Raw genomic sequence first — 22,779 nt, forward strand, 5'->3', positions numbered from 1 at the left:
GGCAGAATCCTCTACATACCTTTAAGAAAAAATATTTATTTATAAAAATACACTGGGATCAGTTTGAGAAGTGGCAATAAATACAGTTCAAGGAAGAAAAAGCATTTCTACATGGATATATTATGGCACAATAAAAGGTAAATGCACCATCAAACATGGACTTCTGTTGGCTCAAGACTTTGTACAAGCTCCCTTTTTAGTAAGACAACTATTTCTATGAGTTTGGTCAGTTTAGATAATGGAATGAATACACGATCACAAATGCACACTTATGTCTAATGCAGGACTTACCATTAGCAAACAATACCGTAGAAACATAGTAATGATATTTAAATCACTAGTGTGATGTCTTAAACTTAATTGGCAGAGACCGTATTTAATTTTAAGCATTAAATTCTTTTATCTCATCTGGAAAACAGAAAAGCTGTAAATATGTCAAATGAAGGCTTAATGTGGTATGTAAACCTACTTGAGTAGATTGTGAAAAATGCATAGCTTCTTATTAGAAGGCCTGGCTGTACGAGAGCACTCCCCCTTTCACAGTATTCCTTTTTACTTCATATGCAATTATTGTTTATGCTGTAGACTACAACTGTTACAGCACTAAAGGCAACTAGACAGGGAAAGGGCAGAGAAAGGAGAAAGGAATGTACGTAAGGCAGTATTTCTTTAGGTACATTAAGCATAGTGTGTAGGAAAGACAGGTAACAATTCCACAAGGCTAGTTTCGTTCTTACTGAATAAAATAATGGACTAATACTGAACTTTTGATGCAAATCTAATAATCAATGCCTTGGTCACTGTACTGACCATGGTAATCTCTTTGATAGTCATCTTGGTACTCTCCATGATAGTCATCTGGGTATTCTGCCTGATAATCGCTATCGCTGATTTCAGACCCATTAGTTCCTGTTCCTTGGCTGCCATTATGAATGACAGGTTCTGTGGGTGCAGCACAGTACTTGGGGTCGTACACTTGCCGTCCAAGCCCATACACACTCATTCCCTTCTGTGAAGCTACTTTGTTGGTACCCATTTGTAATGAAATAGTTGAGTTATCCACAGGTTGCAGTATGTGCTTCTGATCGTAGATGTCTCTTCTGGTACCTGGTGCCAGCATACCAGCCTAGTGAAACAGGATTGTAGAGGTTCAATAAGAAGGTAAAGAGCTGCGGTTACAGGGTTTATGATTACAACGTGCATGATTTACTGGAATTGCTAGAAAGTACAAACTTAAGTACGACAGAACAGCACATGTGTTCACTAGTAAGCAAGTCTAGGAAGAAAGTCCCTGCTGAAAGGGACTTTTCCCTCTTTGGAAAGAATATACTGTTTGAACTGAGGTAGTGCCCAGGAAGTAATTTCTTTTTTATGTCTGTCTAGTTAGTACTGGAAATGAAGTTACCGCTTTCTCCTGATACAACACAGCCAGCGGAAAATTCTAAAAGTGCCAGGTCACCTTTATGCTTGAAGATTTTTCAGCACAGAACACACTGGTTAATGATAAGAAATTGAAGTTCTTAAATTACTCCACAGAACTCACTTGCCCATCCTGCAGACTCTCCCAGGTTGGGAGCTCTGTCTGTTCTAGAAATACCACACGCAGTCCTCCTTACCTGACTGGCTCCTTTGTTAGTGCCCATCTGTAGGCTAATTGTTGTCTGGTCAAATGGCTTGTCAGTTTGCATTTTTGGATCATAGAGGTGTCGTCTAGTGCCATAAGCAGTCATGCCCGCCTGACTGGCGCACTTATTGGTGCCCATCTTTATGGGGAGAAGGAAGAGGTAGACAGAGTAAGAGATCTATTTGTACAGCAAGCACCATTGTAAGGAAACATACAGTTGGTAATTGATGGCTGACTGAAAAAGTAATTTCAATGCATGCTTTTCTCATGTAGCTTGACCGCTACCTGTAATAAGTTACCCTTTCTCCATACTGAGCTTCAAAAGGTAAAATAAAGCAACTGTCCTCCTAACACATTTCAGTGACTGGCATTTGCCCAACTGCCTATGCAGTTAGAAATGAATGTATGCTTCAAAATATAATAATCGGCTTCTACTCTGGACAGTAGAGATTCAATTTCACTGCCACAACTTGTTTACCACAGGAATTTTAGGATTTTATGTCAGTTATTTTGGGTTTTATGACTATTATGGAAAGTGGAGAGAGAGGGGGGGAGAAAAAAAATCTTCTACCATATAAGGAGCTTTTGATATCCAAAGACTCCTACTAATTTTAAAGCCGCTGTCAGGGACAGAGATAATACTGATAATATTAGCTACTCTTTTCATTACCAGATCTAGAACAAGCAGAAAAACCTTCCAGACAGTCACATGAGCATAGAAAGGCAATCAGCAATCAACTGCTTACAGGAATTAAAACCTCACACCTCCTTCCATGATAAGAACATATTCTAACTGCAGCTTTTTTATTTTTTTTATTTTGCGTACAGAATAAATCAGTTAATCAAAACAAGAAAGTTGTTAAGAGTATCTGCAAACATGAATTTCTTACTTACCTGCAGGCCAATTACACTTTGACCAGCTTTTAGTTTTCCTGCATCAAAACTTCGTGCTTGTTTCTCTGCATATTTGACACCAATATCAATTGTAGTATGAAAACCTTTGGTTTTTGCCTATTTAGGGGGGAAGGAAAATAGGAGTATTTCGTATTAAGTATAGTTTCTGCTACTTGAAGTATGCATTAAAAGTATAGTTTCTGCTACTTAAATTGCTACTATTATACAGGGACCTAGGCTGAAAGGCAGGCTGCCTCTGTACCTGATCCTCTGGTCTCTCAAATGATGCTACAAGCAGGATTAACTTGTATGAGAAACTCCCTATATTGTGGGTGGGAGGAGATAACAGTTTCCATCACCATTTGAAGGTGGCACTCCCAAGCTATCTAAGTATCTTTTGTAAGAGTGGGAAGGACAATCTGCAGGCATTAATGTTCTCTTGTGATATTCCCTGGTTCTGTGTATCTGCAGTCAAGGAACATAGAATGGTTGGGGTTGGAAGGGGCCTTAAAACCCACCCTGCCATGGGCAGGGACACTTCCCACCAGACGAGGTTGCTCGCAGCCCCATCCAGTCTGGCCTTGAGCACTTCCCAGGATGGGGCATTTACAGCTGCTCCGGGTAGCCTGTTCCAGTGCCTCACCACCCTGAGTGAAGAATTTCTTCCTTATATCTAGTCTAAATCTACCCTGTTTCAGTTTAAAGCCATTACTCCTTGTCCTTTGACTACACTCCCTGACAGAGTCCCCCAGATTTTCTGTATGCCCCCTATAGGTTACTGGAAGGCCACTATAAGGTCTCCCTGAAAAAACATAATTTTAGCCTTTGCTCAAGGAATGAAGACACAGCCATCTCAAGAACAACTATCTAGTAGATAGTATGTATCCCCTCCTGATAGGCTGGATGCTGTTTTCTGTATTTAAATGAGTGGCAAGAGAGTATCTTGACTGGCATGTGGATTTCTACCAATGCCAGGGGTACAAATACTTACCAGACCTGCTAATGCCACGAGAGTAGTCTGTACTTGAGTCATGTTCCCATTTTCAAAAAGATCATTTGCTTCAAAAATATCATGTGGCTTCATGCCGTAGACTTGAATGGCTTTGATAAAATTCCCAATGTTCTCCAGCTAAACAGAAACAAAAAAAGCCATTTTTTGTTCAGTGTTTCAGTTCAGAAACAAAGTTTAAGTAACTTCACGGCTTATTGGTGTTGGTTTTGTCTTTACACACCTTCTTTGCCTTGTGAAGTTTGTCAAAACAGCTGGCCTGGTTAAGAGTGACTAATGAGGAGTTTGAGATTACTTTCTGTAGTTTTACAGAAAGTTTTACAGAAAACTTCTGAAATCAGTTTAAGGGTTTGTCTAGTCTAGCATTTCTCTATCAGCGAGTATCTGTTAGAGGGGGGTTGTAATGACAGAATTCAACTGTGTCCCAAGAGAAATCCAAATTCAAAACCTTCAAATAGGAAAAATTTACTTAAATGTCAATGCTGTTTGACTTTAGCAATTGATAACTTTGAGTAAAAGAAGCAAAAACATAGCTGTGTGGTTAGTAAGAACGCTAAACTTGGTCTGAAAGTATTCTCTTGATCACCTACTGGAAAAAATTCAGACAAGCTTTTGGGTTTTACTGCTAGTTTTTAGCACTGCGTACTATAGAAAACGGCAAGTAATAGGGAGTACATAAGTGAAGACTGAAACTCATCTTTCCTTTTGGAATTGTAAGAGATTAAAACTTAAAAAATAAAAAAATCCCCTGCATTTATTAGTGTTTGGTACCAATAAAATAAGAGGCTGACACAGCAGCGTTGAGCTCGATCCAGCATCAGTAAAGGCAGCCAACTCTAACCAGCAACCTTTCCAATGCATGCTCTAAAAGCATGGTGCTGTTGGTAGTCTCTTGGGGATTAAAAAAAAAAAAAAAAGTGCTTGGCAGACCACCCATATGAAATCCAATCTGGATATAATGAACTCAGATACACACTGTAGTTTGCACCATGTGTTTTCTGAGTTTTGTTACACAAGTACTTCCTCTGAGACCGTTTGGGTCCTTTCCCTCCCCTGTGTCCCCCAGCTGCCTTCTCAGGAGGATGCTTTGTATGGTGACCTCAAATGTGCAGGTACAGCCAAGCTGTTGACCTTAGAGCCTTACAGCACTGTCTGGATGGAATACTCTAGTTTTTGTTGGGTTAAAACATTTTTTTTCTCTTTTTTTTTTTTTTTGGGGGGGGGGGGGAAGGAAGACAGACAGAAGGACAGCTGTTGTTGGTTTTAAACTTGGAAAAAGCCTTGCTATATTGCTCTATGTTCATTCTCCATTTAAAACTTCATTTAACAGCACTACTATTAAGTATGTATAGACAACTGCCATTTATGAGACATCTTAGTTATTAGAATTTCTCCTGTTGAATGCTCTCCATGTACGCAGTAATCTCAACTGCTGTGTGTATCTTGCTACACGTACACAAAACTTGATGCTATGAAGAATTAAGGTGTAGATATTCAGAGGAAATTTGTTAATACAAAAGAACTGTTTTGGGGTTGGAGGGGTTAGAGGTGTAGTTTTGGGGTTTTATTCTGTTGTTTTACCTGGTGCCAATTTAGTTTTGATTGATTAATTTTCTTCACTGATCCTGGCTGCAGCTTATTTATAAGCCTGGGGAGGTGAAAAAAAGGGAAATGCTTAAACAATAAATCTCATCCTTATATCATCTGTGCAGGCATATAATATTTTCACTCATACTTTATTAGTTGCATTAGTTTAATCAAAATTGTTAGTTTTTTGATTTATACAGAGTGCCTCAGGTCTAACAAGTCTAACAGACAAGTCATTATTGTTGTGTGCCATTTCATTATCACAGAAAAGAGCTTCATTGTTAAATTTAGAAATAGTTCTTTATCTTTGCTGAAGTATAAAGGAGATTTCTCATTCTTCTCCACAATTTCAAAGAAGCTGTCTCCCACCCTACTGTCTGCTATCTTTGACTGTCATTGTTGTGTTTGAAGGGAATCTTCAGAAAGTCCCTCTTCAGTTCTGCAAATGTGGAAAAATGCTAAAAATAAGGTTACTTAATGCTTACTCGCATAAGATTATGCCGTCTTTTAGTCCCAGCTGAAAGTTTGCTCCAATGCTCAGTCCTGTAACTTCTTCTATCCAGTTACGCAGGTCTTCTTCTATCTGGGGATCATACTTGAGGGCTATCTGTAACAGAAGCAGTTGTAAAGTTATTTCACAAGAGAAAACTGCAAGTCTTTCTCCCAAATCTGTTTCAAAGAGTATGCCATAGCATTTATTTAGTATGGTATTTTAGTGATCAGGCTACAGATACATGTCTTTATTCCTTCTACTACAATGCTAATGGCTTTACTAAATGTTTATTCGGAAATGGTCCTTTAAAGCACTTTTAACAGTTCTTCCTACTGTAAGATTTGCTAGAACTTGTGAACAGTCTTTGATAGCTGCAGAGGAATAAGGACTTTTTAAAAAAAAATATATTACATCTAAGTTGTACTTTAGCAGCAAGTAAGAAGTGAAATAATGTTTTATGGAAGTAAGAATTTTTAACTGCCACAGCATCAGTAGTACTGCTCCAGCACAGACTTCCAGATGGGAACTTTAGCATAATAGATCTGATGTTATTTACCAGAAGATTATGGTGGATTTGCTTCTTTACCTAGATTATGATTAATGGACATGGCTTGTTAGCTTTCCCCCTTGTTGCTACAACATCCAGAGCTACCTTGCGAGGGAATTTGGGGGCTGTGTGTGGCGTTTGCCCACCCCCAAGCTAGGAGTCAGTATCCCTGCTATTCCTCTTTTCTTTGGGTTTGCTGGAAGACGCACATGGAATAAGCTGTGATCTCATGTCTTCATTGCAAAGTTAGTACACTATTATGGTGGAGAGAGGAAGCCTGGTCTTTGAAGTTCAAGGCACCAAACAGAGGCCAAGAGTTGTTAGCAAGGTGACTTGAATGCCTTTTCCAGATACTCAGAGTTCACCGCTGGAAGTTGATGCAAACCAGCACACTTCAACGGTGCAGGCTCTACTCTCTGCCCTTGGCTCCCCATCCCTGCTCTTCACAGGTGATGCTGAAAAGCATTGGCGCAAGCTGGAGAGAAGGGATTACCTCAGTGGAAGCAATCCTTAGTATTATAACTTGCTACTTTCTCTGCACACACAACAAGTGAACTGAGCGCAGGACTTTATGGCATAACCAACCTCTCCAGGGCAGAGGTTGGCAACACCTTCCACCTGCATTACAAGTCGTCCCACGTGTGTCAGTGAGCAGGACTGGGGTGAGGGAGCTGCCACAAGGAATGTGAGTGACAGGCGAGCGCAGGGGTGCCTGCAGCACTCCCCACTGACACCTCGGCCGGCCGCTGGTCTCTTACAGATTCCTAACAGGAAGCTCAGGTAACGCCACTGACGTTCATGCCACAATGTAAGTTTCATACTTTTTGCATATAGACTCCATCCCAGAAAGGCTAAGACCATTATTAGCAACCATTTTATAGTGCAGGACATTATAATTCCAATCTATCTGAATTACTGGGAGAGAGGAAATTGCTGCACTTTGGCTAGCATTAGCAATCCCCAACTCCAAACTGACCAAACTGAAAAATTACAGTATGTTGTTCTCTATTTTTCTTCTAAGGGGAATGGAAAATTCCCGTATCTCTGGCTTTACTTCAGAAACTAGAGTGAGTAATAGTTATTTTCCTTAAACTATTCGTAATAGTGCTGCTCTGGTGCCTTAGTTACAGATCAGGATAATTCCCTTATTGATTAATACGTGAAACTCCGCAGTGTTCTGCACAAGACAGTAAATACGTACCTCAATGCTCAGACCAATGGTGGTCTAAAACAATCAAGTGCTCTCTCTTATCGAAGAAAAGAGGAAGAAAGCTCAGGTTACCCTGCTCAGCGTGAGGAAAATGACTTTCTTTAATCATACTTTTCAGATACTACATAGCTAAGATGAGAAGTGGACTAGAAAAGTTAGCTGCTAAGTTCACAGCCAAAAGCCACCACTTTTGTCTCGTTTTCTTTTTTTAAGAAATACTCCTCTTGCCCTTTTTTTAAGTTTAGCCCAAGACTCAGTGCTACCACATTATTCAGTGATTGTAATAGGAGATTGTAAGGAGAGGGTAGCCCCTTTTGGAGGCCTACCAGAAAGGTTAATTGTCTTGAAAATGGTGTATGAGGAAGTTGGTTATTGTCTTTCTCCTTCCTGACCTGGTGGTTAGCTTACAAACGACTTTTCATGGCTATTTTTGATTCCTATGGAAACCAGGCTTGTGTGATCACACCCTGGGTCTGTCTCCCTAGTAACATCTGAACAAGCTGCTTGAGTTGCGCCAAACTCACAGCGGAGCTGCAATCTCAGAAACAACGGAATCAATCGTTTTGTATGTGTGTGTCAAAGTATTCGGGCAGAGGAGACAGATCCCAAAGACTAAAATGTAGCATGACATTATTATGTGTTAAAGGACCTGCAGAGACCTTACTGAAGCACACAGACAAAATCTGAAGTTAGATGTACAGACGAGATGTGCTGTAGGTAATACACCAAAATGCCCAGCTCAGCGGAGGCCTGAACGCGGCCCATTCTGGTACTCCGGGTAGGGGAAGGAACTGTGCAGGCTGGCTGCTTCTGTGCTGATGGTTCACACAACATGAAAATCTCAGCTCTAACACGCACATGGGTACAGAGGGGTTTATGCTCTCTTCCGCTATTCTTTAGTTATAGTTAGACATGTAACAAACCTTATGCTACCTCAAAATTCAGGCAGTTTGTTTCACTGTAGCTTAAAGGCAATGCTAAGTGATAGGTCAGCCATCCTGCAGCTGGAAGGGTACAACTGGAGTTGTCTTTCTACAACTTATTTTCCTTTTAAAAGAAGAAAAAAATTGCCAGTGCATGGAAGTAAATGAGGTTATAGAGAAGTTGGCGATCAAGGGACGCGCTTCAAAGATCACTCATCTCCTCCCTCCCCCTATTTACAATAAATAAATATAAAGTCTACTAGACAGAGTACCACCAAACAATTCTACATGTGGCTATTTCAGTCTTTATTTGCAAGTATATAAAGGAAAAAGAAAGGTAACATTTTTTTCTCATATAATGTAAAGTACATTCCACATTTGAGATTACAACTGAGATGAATAGTGAACCACAACCCCCACTGTTTGGGTAACTTGGAAGTAATCAGATGGAATTTTATCATGTCTCTTAAATATTTACTCTATGTTGGAGTACTCTCACGTGTGTTAAAATCTTCAGTTTTTCAAGAGGTTTTAAAGTTTCTTGGGGATATCGCTACTGTGCTTAAATACAGATAGGAAATAAATGTTTAAACACGTGAGGAAGCTTTGCATTTTTGGCATTAAAAGCATTGCTATTAAATCTGAAAATTTTCTGCATTGTCTTCAGTAAGTACTGTGCGGTTTGATTTAAATATGTCAAAGGTTTTGTTTTGATGTATTTGAACTGGTGGGCAACTAGGTTACAGAAAGTAAAGAGTGGTGATAGTTTCTCTGAAAGTTATACTTACTCTATCTGAAAGGTAAAGACATGGAAACCTTTTATAATCTGGCTTAAACGTATGACAAGAAGGAGTTAAGCAGGAAGAGCCTGGGTCAGGTACCAGGAGCAAAGTATTATGTTTACTTTGAATTGTTAGCTTTTTTTTTTACTCCCAGTGACACAATTAGAAGTTATGCAACACCAAACTGGTGAATACTTCATATTTTCCGCATGTCTATCACTATCAGTTGTTCCAGTTTTCCTTTGATTGCTATCTGTGAGGGGAAAGTTGGAAGCTTTAATATAAATGAAAAACTTTATGGCTTTTTCCATTACTGCTTATCAACATGCCAACATTTGATTCTTTTTAAAGTACTGACTTTCATGGAAGATGCTTAAAACTTATGTTCACAAAAAAAGAAAGCACCGTCTAGCAAAGATGATAGCAGTAGCTAAGCACCTTAATTCAAAGTGTTCATCACCAGTGCCATCGAAAAAAGGTACCAGTCAGAACACTGTAGAAAAGATCCAATTGTAGCAATGGATATAAAAATTTAAAATCTGGTTTAAAAACAGCAGGAAGCCAACTATTAATATAATTTCTTTACTTTGTTCTTGTAATTCTTGAAAGATACAAAGCTATAGATGCTATTGTTCTTGTTACTTCTGAGATACAGATTTCAAAGAAGCCTCTTTGAAAGGAAACTAAACTTACACAAGTGGTGAAAAATTGTAGGTGCTCTATGGTTGTGGGAGGAAACAAGTACATGTTACTTGCCTTTTACAAGCTCCTGACTATTAGTAAAGTTCATAATATGGAAGAGCTGGCTTCGCTTTCAGCACAGAAAAAATACTTTGACAACTGAAGACAACTTTTCTGATTAACTCTAAGTAGAAATATGATACTTTTACGGTAATCTTCAGAAGACTAAGTAGGTTTCACTTTGCTACTGTAAGTCATAAGAGGAGGCTGCAGAAAAATTAGGATCTTATTGTCATTTAGGACTGGCTTCTTTTCATTTAAAAAAAAAAAAAGTACTTTTCAAATAGAGCTGTATAAAATACTTCAGTTAATTGCATCTCTGCAAAACATTCCAGCTGTATCTGAATTTTTGGGACGGAGGTGGAAATCAGGAAAACTTCTCCATGCTTTAAAAGAACATTTTGAGCTGACTCTTTTGTACCAGTTGAGATCATAGACATTACGTTTGTCTTCTTGAGCTTCACATGCAGTCATACAATGTTAACATTTTATTAAAGGATTTAAATTTATCAGAAGCTGTTTCAGGTGCTTAAGTGCTGCTGCTGTACTGAGTCTGTCCTGTATATAATCTTGTCTTACAGAGCCAGGATAGAAGACTGCCTCATTAATGATGCACAGAAACAGGAAAGAAAAAAAAAATTACTAACACAGTATGAAATTTAGGTAAAATCTCTTCCATATAGTAATCTTCTATTACAGATAACTTAAAGCACATTATCTTTATAACCTGAAACTGATGCATTTCAGTTCTGAAGGTGGAGGGGCTTTTTTTTTTTTTTTTTTTTTAAGCTTTTGCTTCCTTATTTGTTTTGTCTTTCTGGAGCGGAAGGAGCAGACTTGGCTTTAGAACTTGGGGTACCAATAGGTCAGCTCTTACTCTTACTAGCAATTCCTATTTTAAATGCCAAGTTTCATCTTTGAATGTCACACGCATATAATACTAGGCATCCTGATATATGTACGTGTATGCCAATACATATGCCTTAGGCTAAAATGCTTGGGTTAAACTTGATTCCTATAGAAACTTCACAATACTTAGATGTACAGTGAAATATGCTTTGGTGATGGTATACATGGATAAACTTACTGCAGTATTTCATGCTATCCATGCTTACTTATAATATGCTTGTTTTGGCAAACAGAGAATTCGGGATTCTTGAACTCTCTCTGATCCTCACATCTTGTTCTGTTCAGGTAGGACTTTCCCGTTTGGGACCTCTTACAGTGTAAAAAAACCTCCCTCCATCCTTAGTACAAGAGAAATCATCATCGCTGTTTTTATCAAGGGTATGGATTCCTTGAAACAAATGCAAAGTTATCTTTGCCAACCTCGAGGGATGCAGGCAGATCACTCGAGTTACTGCATGTGCTTGTAGGGTGCTGAGTTTGAGTGATAATGTTAACAAGTATTTCACACCATAAATGATCTCATATGGACTTTCATTTGTCCGTTTATAATAATCTTTTCCAAATTACACGGTACACACTGCACGTTACAGGCTATAGATACGCCAAATCTCTGGTTCGAGTTCAGCTATCTTGCTGCTGTGCTCTGGAAAAATACTGTAACGGTATCTCAGGAAAAGGTTTACACAGGCTGCATACCTTTTTACAAGTCACTGGGACTAACAAACACAGAATTTAGCAAGTTAAAAAGAACAGTTCCAGAAGATAAAACTTCCAAAGTTCCCTATCACGTTACATCTGCCAACAACTCTTCCTTCTTCTGGAACTTTTGACTTGCGCTTCAGGCCTCACGCCCCCGCAGCAGGAGTCACGCCTTTAGCATGCAGCATGCTGTACTTGAAGTACCAGAAAACAGCTGAAAAACTGATCGTTGGTCAAAAGTTTTAACCCTAAGAGCAAGTGCTTGTCAAAGCGGGAGTGAGGCAGACTACAAGGTTAATCCCAAACTATTCTGCAGCATTCCTGCTCCTTGCATCTCAACTGCCCTGTTGTGTTCATTGCCTGTTGTTCCAGAACATTTCCAATTCCCACTTTTTTTTTTTTTTAAGGTTGTTTGGATTTGCTTTTTATACAAGCGAGTTAAAACTTTGTGGTTGAAAGTGTAAATTGATTATTGTACGTATCTAAACTTCAGGGCTAAGGGAGAGTAACATAAAGATATAATCAGCCTTTCTCAGCGCAAGGCTTCTAGTTGGAGCAAGTACGTCTGTCAACAAAGTGCTTTAGTTGTAGAATAAAATAAAGTGTGTAACCTTTAAAATGAGACAAAGAATCTTAGTGGGAAACTACAAAGCTTTGGTTTTACTGAAGGTGGGGCAGAAGAGGGAGTGACAGCACCAAGCTCACCATCAAGTGGAGCCTTTTGTCATTTGAGCTACCAACCCAATGAACTTTCACCATAAGGACAAATTAAAATTCCCTGTTAATTTTATGTATGTTGACCAGGGCTCCATGCAAAAACAGATGTCACGGGATGCATATTTGTGCAATGAGAAACCCAAAAGTAAGAAGAAATGCGGAAAGCCAGATGAAAAATAAATGGGAAGGTACAGTACAAAATGCAAGCCACCATTAAGCATACCCTGCTGTTTGAACACACAGTTTTCTTCTGTCATTATGGACTGTTGTACAGAAAGGCAGAAAACAGTGTGTAAAACTAATGTTAAAAGAGCTCACTGAGAGCTAGATAGAGCTCACACTATCTAGCACAAAATTTTTACAGCTGTACCCATCTTGCTTAATATTAAACTTTTTTGTTGTTGTTGTTATTTGTAGCATAGTTGGTAACTCACTCATGTTTCACTGTTTTCTCTGTAAATCATAATTTAGATCACAAATCTTAAAAGAGGAATGGATGAGAATTAATCCAAATTTCCTGGCATTGTTTCCACCTGCACAAGTTGAAGCTCTGTGAAGTAAGAACAAGCCATGCCTCACAGTTTCCAAGTCATCTTACAAACAAGATACCTGTAGTCATGATGGGCTTTTGCTGCCAGAGCAGCAGGCTGGAAGAACTATGTGTTCTATTCCTTGGCTGTCCAGTACGATTTTGTGACAGCTTACAAGCCAGTCAAGAAAAAGATGTTACCATCCCTTCCCTCAGACTGCTCTAACTCAGACTCGTGTCCATCCTCAGAGTGAATACTGCATCTACCCTGTTTTGTGCAGCTGGGTTACTGCAGCTCTCTCTCACACTGACATTTGTTTTCACAGTTTTTTCCCCTCGCGTTCACGTAATCATTTCTTGTCACAGTCAGATTTCTGGCTTGTAACTCCTGTTCTCCTCATTGATCAGCTTCTACTTCCAACTGCAGCAACACGATAGGACGAGGAGTAATAGCTTTAAACTAAAATGGTAGGTTTAGATTGGATATTAAGAAGAAATTCTTCACTCAAAGGGGGGTGAGGCACTGGCACAGGCTGCCCAGAGAGGCTGTGGATGCCCCATCCCTGGAGGTGCTCAAGGCCAGGCTGGATGGGGCTGTGAGCAACCTGGGCTGGTGGGAGGTGTCCCAGCCCATGGCAGGGGCTTGGAACTAGGTGGGCTCTAAGGTCCCTCCCAACCCAAACCGTTTTATGATTCTATAATCTGCTCCTGTCACCATACATTATTATTCTTGATATCAAATCTGTTTGCATTGTACTATTTATTCTGTGTATTTCTGAATAGTTTGAATTTCTTTACAGAACATGGTTTCAGTAATACTCACTACCCATTATTTTAAACCATGGCAGTTTTCACTGCACAAAAAGCACCAGAATGTAAAGTTTCTTCTCAGTTAGGACAGTACTGATCCCAATCAATGCACAAAGACCTGTTACCTCCTGAGAACAGATTTTACTTGGATTTGAACCCTTCCCCAATATTACTGAACTCTGGTACAACAATAAATGGGTGCAGATCACACCAGCAGCAGCAGTGACTACTTCTGAAAGAAAAGCGCTGAGCCATACACTGAAAATACTGTTACCATGCCGTCCAGAAAGACCAGTGAATTGCTTGTTTAATGGGTGGGGGAAAAACAGAATCTAACTGAGCATCCCGGTACATAAACATCAAATATCAAAAATTCTGAGAACGTCGTATTTTCCCTAGTAGCAAACAAGAAAGTGTCTCCTGAGGTTCCTCCTGCGGTAGTGCTGGTGGAACGGTGTTCTCAAAGCCTGGACAGCCTGCAGCCAGAAAGCAAGAGCACCAAGGGTCACTATATCTATTTGGGAGTACTCTCTACTGCTGCTACAACTATCCACAAAATCATGCGCTCTTTCAAGTTTACATACTTTTCTCCCCCAGTAGAACAGCTTTTAAAACGTCCCAGTAGGAGATAAAAAATGTTGATTGTATTCCAGGAAACATCAAAGAATATTCTGGATATGGCCACCCAGGGAAGTTGCGCTTTAACCATGTAGAAGGAGTTGCAAGAAGAATATGATCTGCAATTACTGTGATATTAAAAAAAAAAAGTAGAAAAATATTAGAAAATGTTTACTTAATTTTGTAATAATATCCATCTTTAAAAGTCTACCATTTAAAATCTGGAAGATTACTCAAGAAAGTCTAAGAAAACATATGCTAAGACCATTTGAAATTTAGCATGACACTTTCCCTGTTTACACAGATCCTGTAGGCAGTTCTGTAGAAATCATAAAATCTTTGTAACAGACGGTAGAATAGGTATTTTTAAGAAGTTTATGATGAACTTTTGGATCAACTGTTTGTTTAAATTATATTTTAAGTTATGTGAAAATCAAGCCACAAACCTGCTATATGGGAAGTTTATAACTAGTGTGAAAGAAAGTACTATTGTTAAAGTACTAAAGACAGTCAAACCACTAAGATGCTCGGATTTAACCATCCTGTAATAAGTTCTAAGGCAGGATTTTTCAGCAATTAAGCAAGTACTGGAAGAATATTTCTTCATGTTAGTTTTTCAAACTAAGGCATTTCAATAACTGACTTATTTTAACATGAAAAAATGGTGAAAGTAAGTTCAATTATGTCTTCCAATCAGTATGAAGATCCCAGCAGAAGGGATGCTGGACACACTGATCTGAAACGGCTCATTTACACCACTGGATACAACCACACTCTTAGCATGGAACTTAAGATGATCTATTCTACACAGAAAACTACCATAACGATACTTGTTTATTTTAATTCACTTGCTTTATTTGCTATTCTGGCACCTGACTGAATTTTCATCTCTATTCAAATCCAGCTGTACTCACATCATACGTACAGAATGCAGTATAAGAGTTGGAATTGGTCAAAAATCCAAATGGAGAGTAACCCATACGCATGCTTAATTAATCATGTGTAAATGTTTGTGAATGGTATATACTACAAAAGTGTTAAAAACTTAAAGATTGTGGTTTTACTGCTAGTAACCAATGAAAAGTCTTTCAGAAAGGGCATATAGATTTTTTTGCACTTTACAGGTAAAACACGTTCCTTGATTTATTTCAGCGGTTTCTTCCTTGCTAATTTATGTAAATCCACCTTGGGCAGAAATAGCTTGTAACAACAACAACAAAAAAAAGGGGGCAGTTACTGGTCTCCCCCTATCATACAACAGATTTCATTTTACAGGTTGTGGTTGGTCTTCTGGAAACTTCCTGCCAGCTCCTTTTGCTCAGATAGTGAATGGCACAGATGGTGAAAGACCCTGATAATCCTACAGGATTATCAATAGTCAGCACCACTAGGGGTGGGTAGGGGTTGCACGTATGCACAGCATCCCAAACTCTGGATACTGCAAGGTAAGTTGTAGTCTCATTACAACGAATTGAGGTGTGCAGGGTGTTTTCCAAACTTACAAGGTGAACCAAGAGCAGAGCAATGCTATATTACAAATGAAGTGTAACTGAGAGGGGTCCCTGACCTAAAGTGCTGAAGGTTCCATCATTCTTCTGCAGAACAAAGTGCTGGGGTGCCCTGACTGAACTCTACCTTTGTTAGTCACGTTTTGTTCCAGTTCTTTTCCACCCGTTAAAAGACCAGTTCTCTCTCTCTGATGTTTAATCTTACAGATCTTTTTAAAATTATTGTTAAAACCACTTCATTATTTTAAAAGAGAGGTACTTTTCCATATCGCAACGATTTTCATGCCATTGTTTACTAATGATAAAGGGTGCTATCCAGATAGGCTGTAATGAAGAGGCAGTAGTCTTTATTTTCTTAGAAAGTTTCCTGAACTGTTTACTTCTATTTGGCCATGATTACTACAAGAATTTCAGCAAGGTAAGGGGACAGCCTCCTACAAAAATCTGCAAAGAACATTTAGCGATAGACGTCTGAATTGTATATGCTCTGTTGAGTTAACGCTGCAGTGACTTCCAGCTGTGCTATAGATAGGGCCACTTCGAGCAGGAGCAGCGTGGTGTTACAGAGCCCCAGCAGTGGCAGCTCAGCACTCAACAGGCAGCCACGAGCCCCAGCTGCTGTGCAGCAGGGCTGGGGGCTGCGTGTGGGCCTTCCTCCTGTCCTCCTGGCCTGGCCCTGCTCAGCATGGATGGGAAATGTGCCGCGGGGGTCCCCGCTCACCACCAAGGCAGAGCTGCCCCTGACCCCGAGCCTCTGGGGATAAGCGAACGCCTTCCTGTATGCATTTGTTCTTTCTGCCTCGTCTTTTGCTGGCAAGACTTGGGAGCTTTTAGCCAACGGATCAGGGACAACAGAAAAACACTTTAGTTAAGTCACTCTTATTCAAGCATAACGAGGAGAACTAAGAGCAGACTATCTGTCTATAAATAAGAGGCTGTAGCAGTGGAAATATCAACAGGAAAGCAATATAACAGGAGAGCTTTCTTAACAGGAAAGCTAGGTAAAGCTTTTATGGTTGTGATGTCTGGTTTCACTCTGGGAACAGCCATGGTCCAAGCATACAAGGCGAGCTAGGGAGGCTCATTTGGCATTGATCTGTAACTCTTCAGTCCTTGATGCAGGAGAGCAGATCCCACCCTCACGAACACCTTTCAGGGCAGCAAGGAAACACCAGAATCTCATCTGCTTCAGGGAAGAGATGGCTTTATAAAGGCAGTAAGAATTCTCACTATGTCTCCCCTCCTAGTACCTAATAAAATCGGCACTGGTTTAAGAAAAAATGAAGGGTTGTTTTTTTATTTTATTTTTTAAAAGAAAACACGAACATAGAACCACCCACCTGAAGAAAGTCGAAAGGGTAGAGAAAAACACAAAGTAATTCAATCCAATTAAACAGAAACAACATACGTTACTGAGGCAATACTGCAAAACCAAAAATATTTACCCAAAAGAGAACGTTTGCTGCTGAATATATCCATACAAGTTAACAGTTGTGTAGAATCAAACACTTACAAAAAGCATTTCTAAGCAAAAGAGTCCCTCTTACAAAGAGGGATTTTCACATGATCTCACTTAGAAAAAATCTGTTTCAAATTGCCCTACGTGTCCTGGCCTCAGGCCCATTTTTACTGAAGGCCTTTCCTGTACTGTTCCATAGGGGATGGGAATCTCTAAAAAGTTTTCCTTAAAAGGATGTGTCAGATGCACAGCGCATACGGTGTTACATAGCTACCGAAGCCAGCAATCCTGGACACAGAGAAGTGTCTATCCTTTACTCTCCAAGGTAAATTACAACCCAGGGAAAAGCTTCCGAATTAATACTTACAAAGAAAGCTGAGATGAAAAAAATTACTCATGTGCCATTATCCTGAAACAACACGTGCACGCATCCATCAGCTTTTAGAGTATTGACTCAGCAGCTGGAATATATATATATATATTAGGTACTTTTCTCCAAATTCTAAACCAAGTCTAACTCTGAATCCACACATACACACAAAAAAATAAATAAACTTTTGAAACAAGCAAGTATTACTGAAGTGAAAATTACATTTTCTATTTTCTGAGACTACAAATCGTATTTAATCATCACGACTGTGTAAATTCAATTTGCTTTCCTCAGATGTGTTCTGGCTACAGGAGGTATACTGTTAGCTTGCACATAAAGGCTGCAAAACTTGGTGCTTATTCCCCACCCTTAAACCCTAAGCTCAAATTTTATGTTTTTCTATCACCAGTGAAAGTTTTACTGAGAAGTTTATTAATCTACCAGAAATGTTTCTGTAAGGCACTTTATAAATTAACAGCTCTGAATTGGAAGTGCAGCCAACACGCTGCCCAAGGTAACCACAAGACCAGCATGGAGCAACCAGCCTCACATCTCAGAACGCCTCAGAGGCGCATTCACAGGGCAGCAGCAGCTAATCCCAGCTAAGCTCTGCCATTCATCACCTTCCTCCCCGAAAAGACAGGGTAAGCCAAGGGACAGACCCGAGCCTCCACCCGCCGTGCAGGGCTTTACGCAGGATGCCGACACAAGTCCCACAGTTCAGGATTTCCTGCGGGACGCTGCTCCCGGCCAGTTTAGGAACACATCGGGACAACCAAAAGCAGCGGTCAGCTTGACAGCGACACGCCGAGGTTTGCTGGGGATTTAAACCATGTGGTAAAGTCATCGCCCGTCACATCCTTGGTGCCAGCAGTGCCGGCCAAACGTCCTCCTGGCAGCCACCTTCTGTGGCGTGCCTCCCCCTAGCCGTGTGGGGCCACCCGTGGCCATGGGACGGGCCTACCCGGGTGGGCTGAGGAAGGGTCCGTGGGCTTGGGAAGGGTGCAGGCTGGGCAGTGCTCGGCACACAGAAACAAGGCTTGTGCTTTGGGTGCTCACATCCCTGTTAGCTGGCAAGGGAAACAGTTCCATGGCAAAATACGTCTCTCTGCTTATCACAGAGAAATATTCTAAATATGAGCTGTCTACTACGCAGGTTTCATTGCCACCAGCTTGTTAGGAGGGCCACCTATTGCTGCTTTAGCATTAACGCTTCTAAGCAATGCCCAGTGAACTGGAAACCTGTGCTTGAGAGACACTCAGGAGAGCAGGCCTGTCCTCGGACAGTGAGCAGTGTGACAAAAAACAGGTCGGGCACGCGGAGACAGAGCAGGGAGAAGACAGCAGTGGATGGAGACACCACAGTTCAGGTTCCCTGCTGTCTGAAGACCTTCCCCCTTTGAAAAAGAGATCTAAACTAAACATGTAGCTGTTGATTAGGCTTCTGCATGCCGCCTGAATTGGTGTGAGGGCTCTTCATGCCCAGGATGCTCACAAGCGTGAGACTTCTGTCCAGAGAGGGAGCAACGCGTGACTTGGATGTGAAGGGAAGCACGTGGCAGGACCATTTTCTAAGTGACCTTGCACCTAAGTTACTGAAACTTAGTATTATCAGTCAAAGTAAAACTAAGCATTGGAAAGAAGTAACCAGCAAGCATATTTTAAGTAGCTTAGAAGTAACCTAGGTTGCTGATACATTAAAAAATCTGGCATTTCAAGACTAACTTACAAAATGCAAGTTTTCCTGTGTTTGCATCAGTAATGTGTTTTAAGTGGTACATATAGCTGTTGTGCCAAACGGACTGAACGTTAGTTTAGCTATGGAATAGCCACTGTAACATTTGTGGGTTGTGGTCAGATTTGTGCTGACTTCGCTATCAGAAGCAGACCACTAAGTACCATGCTCTTCTTACATTGGTGCATTCTGCATATCTGGTGGACAGACTTCTTAACTAAATCTATAGTGGATTTTTTTCATTCATCTTTGTACATTACAATTATAAAGGAGGTTTGGGAACATATATCACAAAAATAAAATCCTTGAAGATTTGCGCTCTGAGATTTCTGGAAGACAATCAATATAAAAGACGAAGTTACGAGTAGTTCATTTGAATGGCAGATCTGTTACTAAAGCCTGGATCCAGCTGGAAAAATTTCACAGTTCTTTGGAAAAAAATAAAGAAATCAGACATGAAGAGAACAAAATCAGTCCTGTGCACAATGAACCTTATATTTAGCTGGTAAATGTTAACTTCAAGAGCAACGATCAGTGATCAGAAACCATGAATTAATTGGGGCAAACTGGAGTTCAGCGCTTGATCCTTTAAAACCCTTTTGCTGCTTCTGAAATTCCCCGTGAAAAACCTCAGCGTACAATACTTCTATTGTAATGTTTCTGACAGCATCAAAATACTGCTTTTTTAATTTACTCTCCATGCAACAAACTGTTAAGATGTGTATCATGGGAAAGGCCAGACTGTTTTTGTTTTAAACTAATCACCTGTGTTTAATTCATAACTCGTAAATTAAAGATACTATTTCTTTAAAGGTTAGAGTACTCTGTACAAGAGAACGGGCAAGCAGAAATCCTGCACTGTCAGTTAGCATCACCTGTGCTCTGAAAGCATTCTCATTGCCTCTAGCCTCACTATTGCCTTATTATTAATTTTTGTTATGTCATTACAGATAAATGTTAGTAGAAATACGTTTCATCAGCAGCAAAAATTCTTATATAAGGTTCCTAAGAATGCTCAGTGAGCAAAACTAAAGGTTTGCTGAAGGAAAATAGTATATAAGAAGTGTGAAAAGAGGGGAAAAAAGTGTACAGTTGGAATAGTTTGGTTTTAAGTTACTTTTTAAAAAGAAAAGGGTATTTACTATCTTTATGTTGAAAGGAAGACTGTGAAAGGGGAGGGAAAGGACCCAGCAGGCCAGCTAGAGGCAGACAAAACTTCACCTAGATCCTGAGCCAACTGGATCACAAAGGTATAAAGTCTGAAAGGCAGTAATTTGAATCTGGTTCCCTGTTAAAGTATTCACAAAAAGGTAATTTCTGGATGAAGAAATTAAATCTGTTTTTATTTGGCCTGTAGCAAGTGAAATACAGTACAAGAATTTTCTCCTCAGCAGTTTCAGGAGGAACATAATAATCATACCTAGGTCTGGTTGGTCTTAATTCAGCACAGACTTTATTTCATGCTAATTAATTCATATTTGGCCTTGAGAATGAAAGCAGGAAGCGCCACTGCCCTCCTGCATGCCTGGTGATGTTTTGTTCATCCCTGCCTCCTGCGTGTCGCCAGCGCTTGGCCTTTCGGGGTCACCGCTGCAGGGACAGCCAGACTCCCTCCAGGTACTCCCCGTCTTTTATAAAGCATCAGAAAATGGCCTGGGCCGAGGCCAACTCCCTGCTGGGTGGCGGTGTGGGAGGAATGGTGGAGACTGGAGGCGAGATGCAGGACTGCCGAAGGCCACACCAAGTTTGACTCCCCACCCACACCTTGCTTTTGCCATCCTTCTTCCAGGCGCAGCTAGGATGGAGCGGCAACGCACCAAAGCTGAGAGGAGGGAGAAGATAGATAAAGGCTCCATCCCAATGCGGCTGATATGGGAAGGGTGGAGCCGTGAGGAAGCAGCTGAGCGACCCCGAGCCTGCTCGGCTCCTACCCGTTCCTGTTTCTTCCTCGCACTATGCCGTGAGACAACGGAGCACAAGCTTCTGCTAACGCCTTGCTACCTTGGTCCTAAGTCAGAGACCAAGAAAACTCCAGCTTGTAGCTTTATTTAATTCATTAATCATTGTCTCAAGCTACGCTAACATCATGCACTGCAGAAACCGTCCCACTTCTTCAGAAGAAAATGTCCCGCCTGCAGAAAAAACTATCCACTTAAAGCAACTTAAAAGGCTCCTCGCCGAACATTTGTTTTGGATCAAGTATCGGCTATGATCTCAAGTAAACAGGGAACCAACTTCAAAGGGATTATGCTAGTTTGACTACCTGCACATTTCTCATGCAGACAAGTTTCCTTCTAGCTGGGAACCAGTACCCAAATTCCACCCTTTATTGGTTGAGAGGGGGAAGGAGATCAGTAATGGGAGCAGGTACCTCATCGGTCACCTGAGGTAAGGAGCAAAACAAGAGAAGGGCAGGGCCTCAGAAGAAAACTAAAAAAATATATACATCCCTGAACACCAAACTGAACTGAATAAGGATTTGAAGCTTAGAGCCAGAATCTGGAACATAAATTTTAAAAAATTTCTTAGGCAGCATCAAGACATGTTACATTCATCTATCCAAATACCACAGCAAACAAAAGGTCTCTCTGAACACTAACACAGTGCCGAATGAGAAAATGAAGAACAAAAACCAAAACCGAGAGACTTTTCTATCCAGCAGAGCTGGGCCCTCAGGCAGCACAGCTATCAGCACGCCTGCCTTCTGTAGGAAAATAAAACTGCTTGGGGACCAGCACTGGAGATTTCAAACAAGGGCATCTGACACACGGCATCATTCAAGCAGGGAAGCGGCCGCAGGTGACGTCAGGGCTCACTTTTTTTTTTTTTTTTTTAATATATTTTTTCGCCGTTTTTTGTCGCAGCCCTCAGGGCCGAGCCCCCCCCCCCCCCGGGTGCCGCCCCCGCGCCTTTGTGTGCCCGGGCGGGGCGGGGCGGGGCGGGGCCGCCCCCGCTGATTGGCCGCGCGCCGGCCGTGCCCATGATGTCACGCGGCTGGAATGCGCCGCGCGGCCCCGCCCACACGGCTCCGGCGGGACCGGGACGGGACCGGGACCGGGACCGGGACCGGAGGAAGGGGGAGGGGGGGGCACCGGGGCCGCCCCGCACCCGGGCAGCGCTCCCCGCTCCGCTCCGCTCCCCGCCCGGGGGCGTGCGCATCCCTCCGTCCCTGCCGCCCCGCGTGGAGCCGGACAAAGCCGCGGCGAGCTGCCCGCCGCCCCGCCGCCTACCTTGTTCTTGACCTCCGCGGACAGCCCGTAGGAGGGCCCCTTGTTGAAGTGGGTCATGGTCCCCGCTGCCTGGGGGCGCTGGCGGCGGGCGCTCGCTGCGGCGGGGCTGAGGGAAGAGTCCGCCCGCGGCCGCGGAAAGTTCTAGTCCCTCCCTCGCGGCCCGGCCCCGCGGCCCTGGCGGCCGCCCGCTCGCCAATCGCGGCGCCGGGATGGCGGAGCCCCTCCCGGGCCGGCCGGGGGGAGGAGGAGGAGGAGGAGGAGGAGGAGAGCGAGGAGAGCCCGGCCCCGCCCCGCCGCCGCCGCCGGGCGCCGCTGGAGGGGGAGCGCAGCGCAGCGGGGCGGGAGGGAGACGTCAACGCCGAGGAATCCGCTGCCAGCGGCGGCA

The 22,779-nt window shown here is 41.8% G+C and overlaps 1 protein-coding gene across 1 annotated transcript; it reads right to left on the reverse strand.

Moving 5' to 3' along the window:
• Positions 1-16: 16 nt before the first annotated feature.
• CNN3 (calponin 3) lies at positions 17-22,573 on the reverse strand. The gene is made up of 7 exons (XM_082766489.1): positions 22,395-22,573; positions 5,600-5,721; positions 5,109-5,175; positions 3,510-3,647; positions 2,519-2,635; positions 1,617-1,763; positions 17-1,126 (listed from the first exon to the last, which is right to left on the reverse strand). The coding sequence occupies exons 1-7, from the start codon at positions 22,449-22,451 to the stop codon at positions 779-781; spliced, it is 996 nt and encodes a 331-aa protein (XP_082622615.1). The 5' UTR covers positions 22,452-22,573; the 3' UTR covers positions 17-778.
• Between the last annotated feature and the right edge of the window lie 206 nt (positions 22,574-22,779).

Source organism: Aythya marila (assembly GCF_965140915.1).
Source record: "Aythya marila genome assembly, chromosome: 8".
Taxonomy (NCBI): Eukaryota; Metazoa; Chordata; class Aves; order Anseriformes; family Anatidae; genus Aythya; species Aythya marila.

Bases quoted from the DNA above. Each gene is read 5' to 3' on its own strand.
- CNN3 (XM_082766489.1), bottom strand. From the start codon at position 22,451: ATGACCCACTTCAACAAGGGGCCCTCCTACGGGCTGTCCGCGGAGGTC. The intron at 3,648-5,108 runs GTAAAACAACAG...GTTTCTGTTTAG, and splicing joins CAAAACTAAATTGGCACCAG to CTGGAGAACATTGGGAATTT. The intron at 2,636-3,509 runs GTAAGTATTTGT...CCCCCTAAATAG, and splicing joins TCGTGGCATTAGCAGGTCTG to GCAAAAACCAAAGGTTTTCA.